The 17,289-nt window shown below is 42.8% G+C and overlaps 1 protein-coding gene across 1 annotated transcript; it reads right to left on the reverse strand.

Moving 5' to 3' along the window:
* Nucleotides 1-867: 867 nt before the first annotated feature.
* LOC140724634 (extracellular calcium-sensing receptor-like) lies at nucleotides 868-15,122 on the reverse strand. Its single transcript, XM_073039058.1, has 6 exons — nucleotides 14,920-15,122; nucleotides 13,698-13,989; nucleotides 10,830-11,663; nucleotides 9,670-9,897; nucleotides 1,857-1,980; nucleotides 868-1,772 (listed from the first exon to the last, which is right to left on the reverse strand). The coding sequence occupies exons 1-6, from the start codon at nucleotides 15,120-15,122 to the stop codon at nucleotides 868-870; spliced, it is 2,586 nt and encodes an 861-aa protein (XP_072895159.1).
* Nucleotides 15,123-17,289: the final 2,167 nt, after the last annotated feature.

The raw sequence follows: 17,289 nt of genomic DNA on the forward strand, positions 1-17,289 counted from the left end.
TTCGTTATTACACAATGTATTCATTACTTAGTAGACTATAGTATGTCGCTATTATCAGCCACTTCTAAACCTCTCGACAGTTACTGTGCCACACAACGAAGACACTATACAATTGGCAAAATATTATCGCACTTCATAAATTCACATTGACTCAGCTCAACGATATAATTATTTTACAGAGATTTTGATATCACGGGCTTCCTCATACATCCTGGTATTTTCACAACTATTCAAGTCAAACGAACAGTTGGGTAGTTCTGTGTTTTCTTTGCTTCGACGACTAAATACCTGCATCACATTTATTATCCACAGAAACGTACATGAATCTGTATTATTTTCGAAGATGTTATCCGATGTACCACTGAGTCCAAACCATCTGAGAATTACTTCAGGCTTAAAATTTTGATAAGTATTTCCTAACTTTTAGCAACAGCATCCGATCAAGAAATTCCTGAAGTGTGTAATCTTAATTGACTTGAATAAGAAAATTAAATAAAAATGCTGCAATATTTAAATTTCTCGAAGATCCAAATAGCACTGAGTAATAGAACGTGTTTGGCGTAAATTTGAGATTGGTACTGGCGGATAAGTTTCAATACCTAAAGCTTAAACAGGAAGTAACCATGAATAGAAATCACACATCACATTACCGCTTGGTCATTCTCTGTTAAACTTGTTTGACATAATCTGTTTATACAGTCTAATGTACATTATTCACTATAGCTTTTACGTACATTTGAATCACGTGAGTTCAATTCTTAAACAATGATTAAGTTAACCTGTCGACGCAACAAAAATATTCGAATCTGCGTTCAATGTACGAGGATTGCACAGCCGATGAAGTTATGATGCAAGAGGCATTGGCAGTTAATGTGAAGTCCCTATAATCATCTGTTTCTGTGTATTAATCTCCGGTTTCAATAAGATGATGTAGCATTTTGGCACAAAAATACAAACTAGCAGACCGACGCTTGATGCCCAAATGGCGAACACTTCAACAGCCACGGTATACTTTCCCGGAGAGCTCACATAGGCTGGAATGAAAGTTATCCAAACAGCGGAAAAGATCAGCATGCTGAAGGTGATGTACTTGGCGTCGTTGAAACTATCCGGCAGTTTCCGTGCAAGGAATGCAAGCACTAAACACACAATGGACAGCAAAGCAATGTAAACAGAGACAAAGTAAAAGGCTGTCACTGAGCCCACGTTACATTCCAGAATAATGATGTCTCTGTAATGGCTCATGTTTTTCTGGGGGTAGGGAGGTGTCAAACTTAACCAGACAATGCAAACTAAACCTTGCATAAAGGTAAGAAGGAAGACGCCCACGCGTTGCTGCACAGGTCCGAACCAATTCATTATACGGCTATTGGGTTGATTTGCTTTAAAAGCAATCACGACAAGTATGGTTTTCCCTAGGATGCAGGAAATGCAGAGAACGAACAGAATTGCGAAAGTGGTGCGGCGCAACATGCACGAGCAGCCGGATGGTTTTCCTATGAAGGTGAGTGAGCAAATGAAGCAAAGCAGCAGGGCGAAGAGAAGTAGAAAGCTTAGTTCAGAGTTATTAGCTTTTACCATGGCAGTTTTCCGATACCGGTAGAAAATGGCAGCGATGAACAACGTAAAGAACACTCCTACTAGAGCAAGCGTCACTAATATAAACCCAAGACCTTCGCCAAATGAAAGAAACTCAGTCTTCTTGAGAACACATTGTGTTTTTGCCTGATTAGTCCAGTATTCCGATGGACACTTGATGCAATCCGTGGAATCTGGAAAAATAATTATTTTATATGTAAATATGTGAGCACAGTACTGCGGAATTGAGAGATGTGGTTGTGCATCTTAGCACTTACCAGTGGCATTGCTGATCTCACCATCAGCACACCTTGCACAATTAAAGCAACATACCGGCTGCCCTTTACGGCTGACCTTTCTTGTTCCAGGAAAGCATGGTTCTGAGCAAACAGCTCTTGGGATCTGAAGAAACAGAACACACCATGAAAGCATTCATTGTATGCGTAAATAAAGCCGTTGAGCATGCTGTGCAGCTAATAGAAATCCTTAAAATTAATATTGAGAAGGCAGAGTAAACTGACTGTCCAGGGAATGTCAAACTGAGATAATCAGGAAAAAATATTAGATGTGAGGAATATGATTTCATAAAAGGGGAATACTAGACTAGATATTTTGAATCTTGAGAACAGAATATGCATCCCATGACAGCAGAGATTTTGAAGTTCGGCTTTCAAAATCAGGAATGATTCGCCTGGAATAAATGAGTAAGGAGCAGTATATGATCGCAGTTCAATACATTCTCACAGGAAGGTTTCATCCATTGATCTTCTAATCCCCCGAGAAAAAGAGAATCAAAATGTCAGAAATGCGCCTTACATTGCATAAGTCTAAGGCATTATCGGCAATAGAATATAATTGGTTCTATCTGCAATAGAACATATAATACAAATATAGACAACTAAAACAGAGTAGCACGCCCTTCGTGCGGAAGCATTAATCTTACTCATCCCGTCGAATTTCACCTGGATCATAGGTCTCCATGAACCTGCCATTCATGTATAGTATCTCCTCAATTTTCACTCAAAATTTGATATCGAACCCGCATCCACCAATTGCGCAGCAGGTCGTTCCACACCCGAACCACCATCTCTGCGCAGGAGGTCCCCCTCGTGTTCACCTTAATCATTGCACATATCACCCTTACCCAAGACATCCAATTGTAGTCTCACCCAAACTCATTGGAATAAGCCTGCTTTCATTTCTCCTCTCTCTTCGCCTCATATGTTTTTTTTCTTTATATCTCTAGCAAGTCTCCCTTCAGCCTTCTCCGTTCTAGTAAATAATGTCTGAAGCTTTTCAAATTTTCCCAAATACTTAGATTCTCAAGTCTGGTGAGCATCCTTGTAAATCTTCTTCTCACTCTTTTAAACCTATTCATTTCTTTACTGTGTGCAGATCATTAAAATGCACACAATACTCAAAATTCGGACTCACCAACATCTTACACATTTTCAAAATTGAATCTAACTCATGCACTAAATGCTAAATTTATGAAGCCAAGTGTGTCAAAAACTTTCTTTGTGACCCTATCTATGCGTGATTCCACGCTCAAGAAGCTAGGGATCTATCTTCCCAGATTCCCAGATCTCCTTTCTAAAGGTACATTTTATTGTCAAGGTATGCATGAATCATACAACTTTGATATTTGTTTACTCCTGGTACCTGTTCAATACAGATGTTAATGAAAAAATGTTAATGGCTGTTAATGAAAAACATGACGTCAACTACGCCCCCGCCTCCTCAACAGCAATGAAATAAGTAACGAAATTCCCCACTGCCTGCAGCAAAACAGCCACAATCACAAGCAGAGGATCAACGATCCTCTGGCACAGAACAATCTCCGACACCTCAATCGCAGAAAATAACCGCGACAGTAGCACCAAAACCCCAACTCTCTCTTACACACAAAAAATGAACAGATCACCCACCCGCCAATGGTGCACAAACAAGATAAAGCCGAAAATCTGAAGGAAACCAATGCACAGTCCAATAATCACATGAATCTCAGAACGTGGGTATCAACATTTCGCTGAAAAAGAGGACAGCAGCGGTGCAAACTCTGAACTTTTGTAAATAATGATGCCCATCCCGGTCCTAACGCCGCGGACCGGGACCGAACGCGCCGATTCGCCCGCCGACTGTCTGGCTCCAAGCCATCGTACAGTTCTCCGCATTAACCACAATGTTTTAATTTTCCTTGCCGCTTCGAGGCGAAGTCATTCATGACCCCATCTTTGGTCTTTTCTACGAGTCGCTTTGTGTTTTTGCACCTCTTCTTCTGTCCCGTCTCTGATCTCCATGATGCAGACCCCCTTCTGGTCGCCCAACCGATGAATTTCCTAACATTACAGTTCGCCCCAACCTCCACAACTCTGAGTCACAGGTCCAGTCTAGTAGCCAGAGAATGGCCAAAGGAGTACTCAGCACTGGTTGTCTAACCTCTCTCCCGCCTTCTTTTCACCCATTACCTGTGTCCTGCACCTTGCTTGTAACTACCTCCCTGCTGGTACTGTCTATCAACCTCCGAGCTTCCCGCATGATCCGTAGTTCATTCAGGTCCAGCTCCAACTCCTTAACATGGCATGTTAAAACTGCAGCTGGATCCGCATCTTGAATTATAGCATTCGGGTATTTCTGCCTTCCCACATCCCACAGGAGCGGCATTCTATCATCGTGTTTGACTTTTCCAACGGTTTATGTGTGTAAGATGAAAGAAAGAAAGATTAAACAACGAAAGATACCCTCCGTTAATGGACTACACATCACATCGGCGAAGCCTCAAAGAACAAAGGCCTCAACACCCCAACCTTACATTGACCTGTTCATACAATGGCCGCTAATTTCTCAAAACAAGTGTCACATTATGCAGAATCCATTTTCTCCTTGAGTGCTGTAGCATGCATAAGAATGCGATTGCTCCTGATCTCTTTTGAAATGTCACGACTATTCCAGGGATTTCATATATATCCCAGGCATGCAACTATTTTACATTTCGCTAACGTAGAAGAAGGCCATACTGCATTTCCGCTCGTGCTAGATTTTAACCGTGTCTTTGATTCAACGCACGTGAAAACAGACATTCAGAATTTGCCAGAAACGTGAATATTTCAAATATGTTGCATATGTATCACACAACGAAGAAAGGTGCACCTGAGACTGCCAAGTTTCGGATCCGGGGTAAAGTATCTGATGTAAGAACAAAAAGGTGCTGCTGACATCAGGTGAGGTCCCTGGAAGGTATTCTAAGGGACCCGATACCGTATATAAGTATTCGGATATACAGGCAATGGTTAGAGGTAGGCAACATCGATTTATGCCAGGCAGGCCATCTCTAGATTTTTTCAGGAAGGTACTAGGAAATTTGATGAAGGCATGACAGGGGAATGTTGTCTACAGGGACTTCAGCAAGACAGATAACAAGGTCCGCTTGAAGGGTTGGTGAAGATTCAGTTGTTCGGTATTCGAGAACGGTAGTAAATTATCATCACGGGAGAAACCATAGAGTTGTAATAAATGATTGTGTCTATGACCGGGTCGTCTGTGAATTGTGGTGTCCCATAGGGACCGGTGGTATTTTCTGAATGATTATAATCTATTTCAACCATATGGAAGGTAATGTGGATCAGTAAACAGCGGATGAATTCTAAATTGATCCTGTAGTGGAAAGCAAGGTAGACGGCCAAAGCTTGCTGCGGGATATGGAAGAGCTGCATAATTGGCGGAAAAATGGCAGATGTAATTTAATATAGGACCGGCTGGTGGTGTAGCGGCATCAGCATTGGATTTCAAAGCAGATGGTCTTGAGTTTAAACACAGCCGGGTCCCAACCTGGGCAGCAACATATTCTGCGCAGAAGAAAATCCTGTCAAACTACTTCTGCATTTTGCCACGAAAACCCTATCACCCCTCAGATTCATGAGTTCGCGAAGAATCGGACTTGATTTTCTGACTGACCAACATAATTTAATCGAGACAAGGGTGAGATCTTACATTTTGGGAGTACAAACCACTGTAGGACTTACACGTGAGATGTAGGGTACTATGGAGTGAGGTAGAGCATACCTCACAAATTCATAATTTGTTCCAAGTCGTCTCACAGATGGATAGGACCATAAACAGAAGGTGTGGCACATTGGCCATAAATCTAATTACTGAGTATAGGAGTTGGGATGCTGTACTGAAGTCATAAACAACCAGTGACTTCTACTCTGGGATATTTTGGCAGATTTAGACAGCTACCACCAAGAACGATGTAAGATTGAAAGAATGCAGAGAAAACGAGGATGTTACCAGGACTTGAATTTTAGAGAACCATTGAAAAGGGTAGTACTGTATGTGGCCTATGATATTAATGGATTTGTGACTAAATTTGTCGATGTTTCAAGGATAGCTGGAGGAGCGAGTCGTGTTGAGGCAAGAGAGCCTGCAGAGAGACTTAGATAGTTTAGGTGAATGGGCAAAGAAGTGGCAAATGAAATACGTTGGAAAGCGTATGGTCATGCACTTTGGTGGAAGAATCAAACGGGCAGTCTATTGCTTAGATGGGAAGAGAATTCAAAATGCAGAGATGCAAAGGAAGTTGGGAGTCCTTGTGCAGGATAACCTAAAGGTTAACCTCCAGGTTGAGTCGGCAGTGAAGAAGGCATTCATTTCTGGAGGTACAGAATGTAAGAGCAGGAAGGTGATGTTGAAGCTCCATAAGGCAGTCGTGAGACCACACAGGGTACCGTGTGCAGTTTTGGGCTCCATATATTAGAAATGATATACTGACATTGGAGAGGGATCAGAGAAGATTAATGAGAATGATTCCAGGAATTAAAGGGTTACTGTATGTGGAACGACTGGCAGTTCTTGGGCTCTATTTCCTGGAGGTCAGTAGAATGAGAAGGGATCTCATAGAAACATTCCAAATGTTAAAAGGCCTGAACAAATTAGATATGCCAAAGTTATTTCCCATGATAGGGGCTCCTTGGACAAGAGGGCACAAATTCAGATTGGAGGACTTTCATTTATAACAGAGATGCGAAGAAATTACTTTCGTCAGAAGCTGGTTAATCTGTCGAATTTGTTGCTAGGAGCGTCTGTGGAGGCCAGGTCATTGTGTACATTTAAGGCAGAGATATATAATTTCTTGATTGCATAGGGTATCAAAGGGAAGGGGGAGAAAGAAGGGGTGTGGGGATGACTGGAATAATTGAACCAGTTCATGATTCAATGACAGAGAGGTCTGGACGGGCCGAATGGCCTATTTCTGCTCCTATATCTTATGGTCTTAGGCTCTTATGTATTCTCTAGAAGGTGGAAGTGTGAGGGTAGGTTTGAAAGAGCTATACAAAATTGTGAAGGGGAGAGATAGGTTAAATTCGAGCAGGTTTTATTTCGCACTGGAAGTGTGAAAGGTGAAAGGTTTAAGGAGAACATGAGTGGCATATTTTCACTCAGAAATTGGTGTGAGTGTGGCGCATTCTCCCAGCGGAATGGTTTCATGCAGGTTTGATTTCAAAATTTAAGATAATTTTGGAAATGTACATGAATGGGAGATGCGTAGAGATCTTAGATCTGGTTGCTGGTCAATGAGATCAGGGGGCATAATAGTTCAGAACAAACCAGATAGTTCAATTGTTTTGTTCCTGTGTTGCACTGTTCTGTGCCCCTATGCCCCTATGACTCTACAAAGCCAAAATTGCGTTAAACAACAAAGTTTTCACGCTAGTAATTATTGCTGTGTGAATAGAAATAGAATGTAGATTCCCTCTAGCACACTGTAACATAAGATTGCTCCCTATCATCTTTGCGCGTGTCCCACCATTCAGACTGCACATAGCCGATCTTCCCTGGCCTGAAATCCGATTTCTTACGATTTCTGCTTCATCCTCAAATCCTTCCAAACATATATATAACTACATCTTAAGAATAATCATTGATCTGGCCACCAGCACCCTCAGGGGTAGAGAATCCCAAATATTCACAAAAAGCTCAGAGAAAGAAAAGTTACACATCTCAGTTTGAAATGAAGAGCGTCTTACCGCGAGTGTATGCAAATATTCAGCGATTTTCAACAGCTATCGTCAGCATATCAGCAATATGTGTTTCTACAATACAAATATAGAAGCATAGAAAACCAACAGCACAATACAGGCCCTACAGCCCACAATGCTCTGCCAAATATGTACGTACTGTAGAAAGTACCAAGGGTTACATATAGCTCTTTATTTTCTAAGCTCCAGGAGATTCTTAAAAGTCGCTTCATCAGGACTGAAGAAGGAGGAGGAATGGGCCCGATAAAGAAGGTGTGGGATGGAGGAAATGAGAAGACTGGTAGGTGCCAGGTGAAAAAACAATAAAAGGAAAGATCAGGGGTTGGGGGAGGGGAAACCTGGAGGGGATAAGCAGAAAAGATGAAGAAAGAAAGTAAGCAGAAAGCACTATGTGTAGTAGAAGAAGGCAGAATCATGAGAGAGGTAATAGGTAGCTAGAGGAGGAGGCAGAGTGAAACTGGATTGGGAGGAGGGAGAGGGAGAGAATTACCTGAAGTTGGAAAAATCAATGTTCATGCCAAGGAGCTCGAGACTACCCAGACAGTATATCATGTGTTACTCCTCCAACCTGAGTTTGGCCTCATCATGGCAGTAGAGGAGGCCATGTATGGACATATCTGAATGGGAATGTGAAGCAGAGTTGAAGTGGGTGGCAACTAGGAGATCCTATTTGTTGTGGCGGATGGAGCGGATGTGCTTGACGAAGCGGTCCCCCAATCTGCGTCGGTTCTCGCTGATGTAGAGGAGGCCAAACCGGGAGCACCGGCTGTAATAGTTGACCCCAACAGACTCACAAGTGAAGTGTTGCCTCACCTGGAAGGACTGTTTGGGGCCCTGATTGGTAGTAAGAGAGGAGGTGTAGGGACAGATGTAGCAGGGATAAGAACCAGGTGGGAGATCTGTGGGGGGGGGGGATGTTTGAACCAGGCAGTTGCGGAGGGAAAGATCCCTGTGAAAAGCTGAGAGGGGTAGAGAGGGAAAGATGTGCTTAGTGGTGCGGTCCTCTTGAAGGTGGCGGAAGCTGCGGATGATAATATGCTGGATCTAGAGGCTGGTGGGTTCGTATGTGAGATCAAGTGGTACACGGTGTCTGTTGTGGTGACGGGAACATGGGGTGAGGGCCGAAGTGCGGGAAATGGAGGAGATGCGGGTGAGGGTATCATTGATTACGGCAGAAGGGAAATCACGATCCTTAAAGAAAGAGGTCATTTGAGATGTCATGGAACGGAAAGTCTCATTTTCACGTTTCCACGAATGTTGCCCGACCTGCTGAGTTCCTCCAGCGTGTTGTACGTGTTGCTTTGACTACAGCATCTGTAGTGTACTTTGTGCCTTAAAACTTCCTGTCGTATCCGACTCCACCACAGACGCTGGCACGCCATTCCATGCACTCACTACGCCCTGCTTAAAAAAAACCTTACCCCTGACATTTCCTCTGTAACTACTTGCAAGCACCTTAAATCCGTGCACTCTCGTTTTTGCCATTTCAGCCGTGGAAAAATTCCTCCGACTATCCAAACGATCAATGCCTCTCATAATCTTATACACCTCTATCAGATCACTTCTTATCCTCGGCCTCACCAAGGAGAAAAGGCCGAGTTCACTCAATCTATTTTCATAAACCATGCTCCCTAATCCAAGCAACATCTTTGTAAATCTCCTCTGAACCCTTTCTATAGTTTCCTGTAGCGAGTTGTCCAGAACTGAGCATATTACTCCAAGTGGTGTCTGACTCGGGTCCCATATAACTGTAACGTTACTTTTGAGCTCTTAAACTCAATCCCACGATTGGTGAAGGTTAATACACCGTATGCCTTCTTAACCATGAATTACATCGGCGCAGCATCTTTGATTTTCCTACGGACGCGGATCCCAAGATCCTTCTGATCCCCCACACTGCCATGTGTCGTACTATTAATACTTCATACTGCTATCATATTTGATCTGTCAAAATAAACCAGCTGCGTCACTCTTATCTTAGATATGCAAGTATTTTCCATTTCGCAAACATATATATATGATAGATATAGATATGGGAAAAAGAAGCTCATACCCTATTTCCAGTCGTGCTAAACATGATTTCCTCGACATTCAGCGTTAGCTCCTGGCCTTGCGGAGCCGAACCGTCATAATATCCGATGTTTACAATGTCGACGCTGCCCTTGAAATTCGTTCGTAAGTTAACGAAGTCGTATCTTGGCACCGGGTCACCATTTTCATCAAAATATAAGGTTTCTCCCGTCTTCGCTGTGAAATTCACGGTGCGTAGGTAGTGCAGTAACTGGGGTGGGGTGGTGTGAAGAGGTGAAAAAAGAGTGACTTTTGTTTAAACGGGACGCGTGGATTCGGTCTACGTAAATATAGACATATAAACTTCCCGTAGACGTAAATGATGGATATGTGCTGCATGAGTACCATGTAAAGGTGTTTATATTTCACACTCTCGATGATTGGATCCGGCGGAAAAAAATAACAGTAAGTATGGCAAGTGGTCCTCAGCGGGTCACGTTGCACTTGTAGCTGGAATTGGAACGACCATCCGTTTACCTCCACAGATGGTACCTGACCCGTGGGGTTCCTCCAGCAATATGTTTATCGGCATTGATATTGGTTACGGCTCGAAGTATAACGAGTAAACTTGTCAGGAGGGAAGAGGGTAACTAAGGAATTATTATACTTGCCGCGGATCATCTGTTAAAAACACTGAATTAAAATTTAGCAGTTGTACATCGAGGTTAGAGACTGAAATTCATCCTGTAGGCCTGCATGCCAGTGTAAATTAAAAGGCGAACAGCCCTTTTCTGTTAGAATGTGCCTCTTCACCACCAGCGAAGACACAGGAAAATTTCCATGCGGGTTTACTGTCCGGAAAGGAGGAGATCTGTATCAGTACCCTCACCAAATTTTATCCTTCAGCTAATATCTCTGCAAACGATACAAGCACGAATCACACTGTTATTGGGAAATATTGCATCTCTATACAATAGCTGCTCTATTTGGCACTTACCAATAGACTGACGTGCTCCGCCTTTGGAAACATATACTGAGAAATAAAGGTTTTGTCGCCTCAAATAGAATTCGTTGGCAGACACAGAGTCCTCTGCAGTTGATTACACGCACAGAAAAATCGAAAGATATAAGCTGCAAGCTGCAAACGTACCTTGCCGCACTGACATTGAGGTGCTGACTTTGTTAAAGGAAGTGAAGGCCTACCTGCCAAGGCTCGAAATTTGCAATATGCGCGCACGTGTTATTCTTGAAGGGTCCATTCCCCTCGACACAGGTTAACAGATCATGGAGTGCGTGAGCGATGGAGTAGACCGCCGTGTACACGTGGTATGAACTCCCATCCATTATTGCTGGCAGATAGTTACTTTCTGTTCCTTCCACCTGCTCCTTAACAGTGCACTGACGAATGTGACTTGAATACTTCCCCGGGCTTGTGCTGTTTTCGACGTTCAAAGAGCAGGTGAATAAAGTTTCCCAAAATTCCCTTACCAAAATGTTACCAGGAAACTTGGAAGGATGGATGTTATGAAGGTAATCTCTGAGATCATCTATCTCTATTCTTCGGGTAGCCGGACCTATTGCCCCGTTAAGATAAGTTCCTCTTTGTTTAGGCGGGAGAATTTTTTTTGTGATCCACGCCTCACTTCCAATCCATTGTATGCCGGTAACATTTTGCCGCCAAATCTCATTCAATAAAATTCGCATATCACCACTGTGGACAAAAGCCACTACCACTTTAGTAGACGCCTGTTTAATCACCTGGACAATTTTACTGATTTTTTCAGGCGGGTCGGTCCTGTAAAATGACTCAGAGTAGGCAATGCAAACCCCAGACTTTTCCACATGTTCCACAAATCCTTGCATTCCGAAATGTCCATAATCGGTGTTACTTCTAATGGTTCCAATCCAAGTCCAGCCAAAGGTTCTCACCAGTTTTGCAAGGAGTTTGGACTGGTATTGGTCACCGGGGATAGTTCTGAAAAACGTGGGATATTCTCTCTTATCACTGAGACAAGAGCAGGTGGAATAGTAACTAACCTGTAGAGAAAAGAAGCTGATGAATACCTGGATCCGTTATTTACCATATGTGATTCTAATACCTATAGCGGTTCGTGTTAATTATTTTATGTTTGTACATAACTCTAATACTGAATACAAAACACGAAGAATAGACAAAATGCATACCTGAATTACTGACATAATTTACGATGCACCGTACACTACTTACTTATTGTTTAGCAATAATGCTCTCTTTAGACACCTCAGAGTTATTGCATTCAATTCTGGCGTTCTATCATAGAAACCAGATGAGGCTTCATAGGAGGTGCATAAGAGGTTTATTGGTTGTTGCTGGGATTATAGGATATGTGCTATAAGGAAAGTCTGGACCAATTTGGGTTGTTTTCCTTGGAGGCTGTGTATGAAAATTCCAGGAGTTTCTGAGACACTCAAACCACACTGTCTGACTACAACAATCATTCCACAGTCAAAATCAATTAGATCACATTTCTTCCCCCATTCTGTTATTTGGTCTGAATCATGAATGAAGCTCTTGAATATATCTGCATGCCTTTATGCATTGAATTACTGGCAAATGATTGGCTGATTAGATATTTGCACTAACAAGCAGTTGTACAGGTGTACCTAATAAAGTGGCCACTGAGTGCAAGTGACTTCAGCAAAAGGCTTTACAAGATGCCAACCTTGGAACTGAAACTGAGGAGAGACCTGATGGAAGTTTATGAGAGGAATGGACATAACAGACTAACAATATATTCCCTCCTACTTTAAAATGTCTCATGCCAGATTGTGGACATCTAAGTTGAATCGGGCTATGCTTAAAGTAAATTTGACGGTCATTTTCTTTTTTATCCAGAGAATGGTGTTGCGTGCAGAATGCGCTGGTCAGGATTGTGCCATTTAAGAGACTCTTTAGCACACGAATGTGCATAGAATGGAGTGAACAAGACAATGTGGACAAAGGGACTAGCTTAGATATGCATTTAATTGACAATGTAAGGAGTTCAGCAGAATATTATTGGGCCGAGTGGTCTGATTCTGAGCTGAACTCTGTGTGCTTTCTTCTAAAGCAACCAAATTTACGAAGGCTAAGCTGAACGTTTTTCAGAGTTTTGCCATGAATGGCGCACAACGTGAGGCCCTTCGTTGTTCGGATCTGACAATGAATATTGCGTTTTGGGTGTCTCCACATTCCGTAAGCTAGTACGCAAACCAGAGCAGTAAGATATGGAGATCAAGCTGTTGCACTTGCAGTAGCTTCCCTCCAGCCCCACTACCCCTTCCACGCAGCTGATGAATCTAAGGGAACGCAGAAAGATAGACAACCTACAGCACGATACAGGCGCTTCGGCGCACAGAGCTGCTCCGAACATGTCCTTAATTAGAAATTCATAACGATACCGACAGAGTCCGATGCCGTTTGGCACGAGCGATTTCGCAGGAGTTGCCAGTTACTATTGAGGTCAAGATGGGACAGCCTGAGGGGTTCCATTTCCGGATTTGCCCTCGGGGTTTACTCCTAAAGCCTTTTCAAGAGTGGGTATATCCGCAAGGCAGCGGAGCTTTGAGTTCAGAATTTTGCTTCTCATAAATGAGCTGCTACACACGGCTAACGAGCTCTATCTGTCCGATCCCTCTGTTTTGAAGTCTCCAGTAACCCTCGTTTGCCCTATCTCCTGTAGAAACGGTTGCGCCGAGACCAGTTGCTAAGCCACACGTTAAGGTAAGTAGCTGGACATGCTTGCTAGAGGTTATCTGAGAAACGGATGCAGTTAATGGGTGGTGTGAGCTTTAACCCATTACCTCCCCGGCGGTAACCATCGAAACGAACCTCTGCTGACAATCCATAATATAAAATAGAACAGCCAGTGGATCTCAACGACGATAAAATATCAATATATTAAATACATTTTTTTTTATTGTGTTAGTACCTTAAATTAAGACCTGTCACTATTTCAACTAGTCCTGACAAGAGACCCTATGTTTTTGTCCTTGCTAACAAGAAGATGGTACCGCCATAATAAAAATGCATTCAAATATTTGACACATTACCAGTGGAATCCCAAATGATCCCATTATTCTTGCGGTTACGATGGAGCTTGAAGAAATATCGCATCCAACAATGGCAACGACGTTGGAGGAGCCTCTGCATTCAAGGTATTCAACTGATTCTTCTTCTCCATTCATCAAAGTGAGCGCTGCATTCGAGGCGATCGCGGAGGACGAGCAGTCGTCGTGGATCTGATACCCAAGTGTGATTCCCGGTAGGAGATTCTCATTCTGGTTTATTTCGTTAATGGCAAAAATCATTGTCTGCACCAATCGGAATTTTTCAAATTCAAAACTGTGGGATAAACGTAAGATGAGGCAATAAAACTTTCCAGGTTCACAGTTCAACAAGGTGTTACGACAAGATTTAAAATATAAGCGTTCTCGTGTTGTCGATAAAGGACGCACACCACACTGATTTCGGCACGGGACGCACACTGCTTATTTATCATTTCGCCACCTACTTGCGTTAATTATCGGGCATGCCTCATTTCACAGTAAACAGGAGTCAACGCACCCCACAAGGAAGGGCTCAACCATATTTCTGGTCACAGTCGACCTCACAGGTACTTAAATAACTAGGTCAAAGAAATGCTCGGAAGCTTCCTTCAGTGGTTTTATATTCTGGTGGCGCTGATTGGAATTCACATCCACCCAAACTATGGTATTTAAAAGCATGAGTGTGCAGACACATAATAACTCTAACTTTGCAATCTGCCGTAATTTCCCGCGATAGTTCTGAAATTAGGTCTCCCTGATTTTACTTCAATATAAATACACATGGACATTTACACTTCAGAACAGAAAGATGATCATGTGGAACAGAAATACGATATTGTGCTGAACGAATTATAATGCTTATTATATGTCGAATTAACCCAATCCTCTGAACCTACACAATGTCTCCATTCTCGCCCCGCCGCCACTATGTACCTAACTCTGAAGAAACTAAAGAATTTGGTTGTAGGTTGTCAACGGATTACGAAAAGAATTTATACCCGTGACCTGTTCGTCAAACGATCTCAAAAATGCATCGGTGAGCCGAGTTCTCAGGTGGTAGGCGATTACGCCAAAAATGGAGCAACAAATAAATACTAATAGCAAAGGTACACGAAAATATTTGATGATCATTTGCAGTCGATTTCAAAGATGATTCAAGTGGGTATCAGCGAATTATACGAAAAGGACTGCAGACGAAGAGTCGGATTACAAGAGGTAAACTCACCTTTTGCATCTCGTGCTCTTCGGGGTAGAAGTATATGTACGGAAGTCGTGAATCTGATCCAAGTGAATGGAGAATATCCCGCCAAGAATGATATCACCATCCTTGGCTAAATGAGGCAAACTCTGTTTCGTTCGACGATTGCAGAGGATTCCGTCTGTTTCTGGCGTAGCGGTGAGGAATACAACAAGCAGAAACGGAGACATTGTTCTCTTGCAGAGATGCGTCACGGTCCGTAGAAAATCCTGGATTTATATTGACTCCAAGAAGATCTGCAGATGTTCCACAGCGGCTTAAAAGTGCAGCCACTATTGTAATATTTCAGGTCTCCGGTGATGCCACGGTGCATGAGGGAGACAAGTATTAATATAAGCACATCTAACACCTTGGGAATTTAACAGAAATATTAAATTGTATCTATTGGAAGTCGGGAAATTTGCCCTCCCATCAGGGGGTAAAGACTTTCAAATGAAATAAGAAGGAACTCCAGAGAATGTGAATGTTCCGTGCTGTTAATAACTGATCCCAGGTATATAATTTAGAGATTCTCACCTGGTCCCGTGATGACTAACTGAAATCAATTCTAATTTAAGTAACAACTGCAGAAAACAACGATAGCTGTAGACATCAATGCCCACGAATGCAATGCAAAAGGCTACACCGAGCGATGGATAGAGTTCAGTCAATCACAGTAAAACCCTATCCTCCATTGAACGCATCTACGTCCAATACTGGTATATGACAGCGCTATCTGGATGACCCCACCACCCAGGACATGCTAAATCCTCTTTACAGGCACACGCTTGACAACTATTCGGTCCCATGCTACCAGGTTCACGAACATTTATTACCTCACAACAATCAGGCTCCGAAACCACCGAGGCAAACTTCATGAATCTCTACTCTGAACATATTCTAAGACCTACACTTGCAGGATAAAGGCACGGAGATTGAGTTGGGATGCTTACGTGGACTTGAACGTTGAACAGAAAACAGGAGGGATCTTGACACAGAGCCTTGACATAGCGAGACGGACTTTCGTAAGTAAATCTTGAAATTGGGGTAAAACTTAGAACATACGGTCCTAAGCGGCCGGGAGAAGTCAATTGCCACACAGCAAAAAACAATGATCTGGCGACTAGTGGCTGAAACGCTGTGTTTGTTATGCTGCAGGTCTTGCTGCAAACCAGGTGTATCGTCATCAAAGAGAATTAGAAGCAAATGGGAAATTAACTGTCAAAGAAAATTAAGAGAAAGTTAGAGAATTAACGATGGAGACTTTGACAGAAGGATCTTGCTTCAGCAATAGGATTTTGGCGTCTGATGAATTTCCACAAGACAACCATCTGAAAGAATGGACTATATCGGACAATAATGAAGTGTTGAGGAATTAGAGTGGTAGTCGGATACTGAGCACGAATGAAGGCTCAGAGACAGCAACACCACTGTTATGATTGTTGTTAACATGTTGACCTACAGGGCTGCGCTCACGCCCTACTATACCGACAAGTAACTTTTATCGTTTTAAATTAAAAAAGCACGTGATTTCACAAACTATCTACCTGTGTGTACCCAACTAGATTGCCCGACCCTACACAATGAGTCAGTGAAGAGAAAATGTATTGGCCGGCAAGGAGTCTACGCTGGCCAGGCGTTCCTCGTGGCCCCGATCTCCACGTGTCCATGGGGACCTCCCTATCCCCGACGGTTGGTGTCTGGTTGCTGGAGAGTTATCGACCCTGCGTATTTAAAGCTCCAGAGTCTTAACCTGTCATTCATCCACTGAACTGTGGGGTCTCTATCCCATTGGTTCAAGGTCAGTTGACCTACAGATTACTTCGTTGTTAGGCCTGATATTTCACATAACAAATAGCTACTTCTCCGAGAATGTTCTCAGGTTTATCAGATTTTTACTCGAAGCTTCCAGTGTCCACATTCAGTTGCACTGATTAGGTTATCCAGCGCAAGTATCAGTTCGGTGTCCATAAAGGTGTGGGGGGGGGGGGGGTGGAAGGGGGCGGGCAAAGAGATCTGGTTTGCCCGCTTCCTCTGTCCATGACTAGACTGTAGTTTCTTCTGGCCAAAATCTCCCTCCTCTTAATTACGCTATTTGTCATTATTCTCCTCCTCTCATTCAGTTGACTGTCTACAGGACTGCCACGGAGCCCCAGAAGGTGTGCAACGCGTACATCCTATACATAATATTAACATTTACTAACTGAATTCATCCACCGTATACTAACAATCATCTCTGCTATTTCGTTGATGTACTCTCCTCGATTTTTCCACTATGTCAGCCTTCCTTCTTCTCGGTTGATTTACAATTATCTGAGTACACAAAATTAGTATTACAGCTTCACGTGATACTTTTAT

Source organism: Hemitrygon akajei, chromosome 3 (assembly GCF_048418815.1).
Source record: "Hemitrygon akajei chromosome 3, sHemAka1.3, whole genome shotgun sequence".
Classification (NCBI taxonomy): Eukaryota; Metazoa; Chordata; class Chondrichthyes; order Myliobatiformes; family Dasyatidae; genus Hemitrygon; species Hemitrygon akajei.

Bases quoted from the DNA above. Each gene is read 5' to 3' on its own strand.
- LOC140724634 (XM_073039058.1), bottom strand. From the start codon at position 15,122: ATGTCTCCGTTTCTGCTTGTTGTATTCCTCACCGCTACGCCAGAAACA. The intron at 11,664-13,697 runs GTAATGTGTCAA...TTTTCTCTACAG, and splicing joins GATCATTTGGGATTCCACTG to GTTAGTTACTATTCCACCTG. The intron at 1,981-9,669 runs GTATGAGCTTCT...CTGTTTCTTCAG, and splicing joins TTAGCACGACTGGAAATAGG to ATCCCAAGAGCTGTTTGCTC.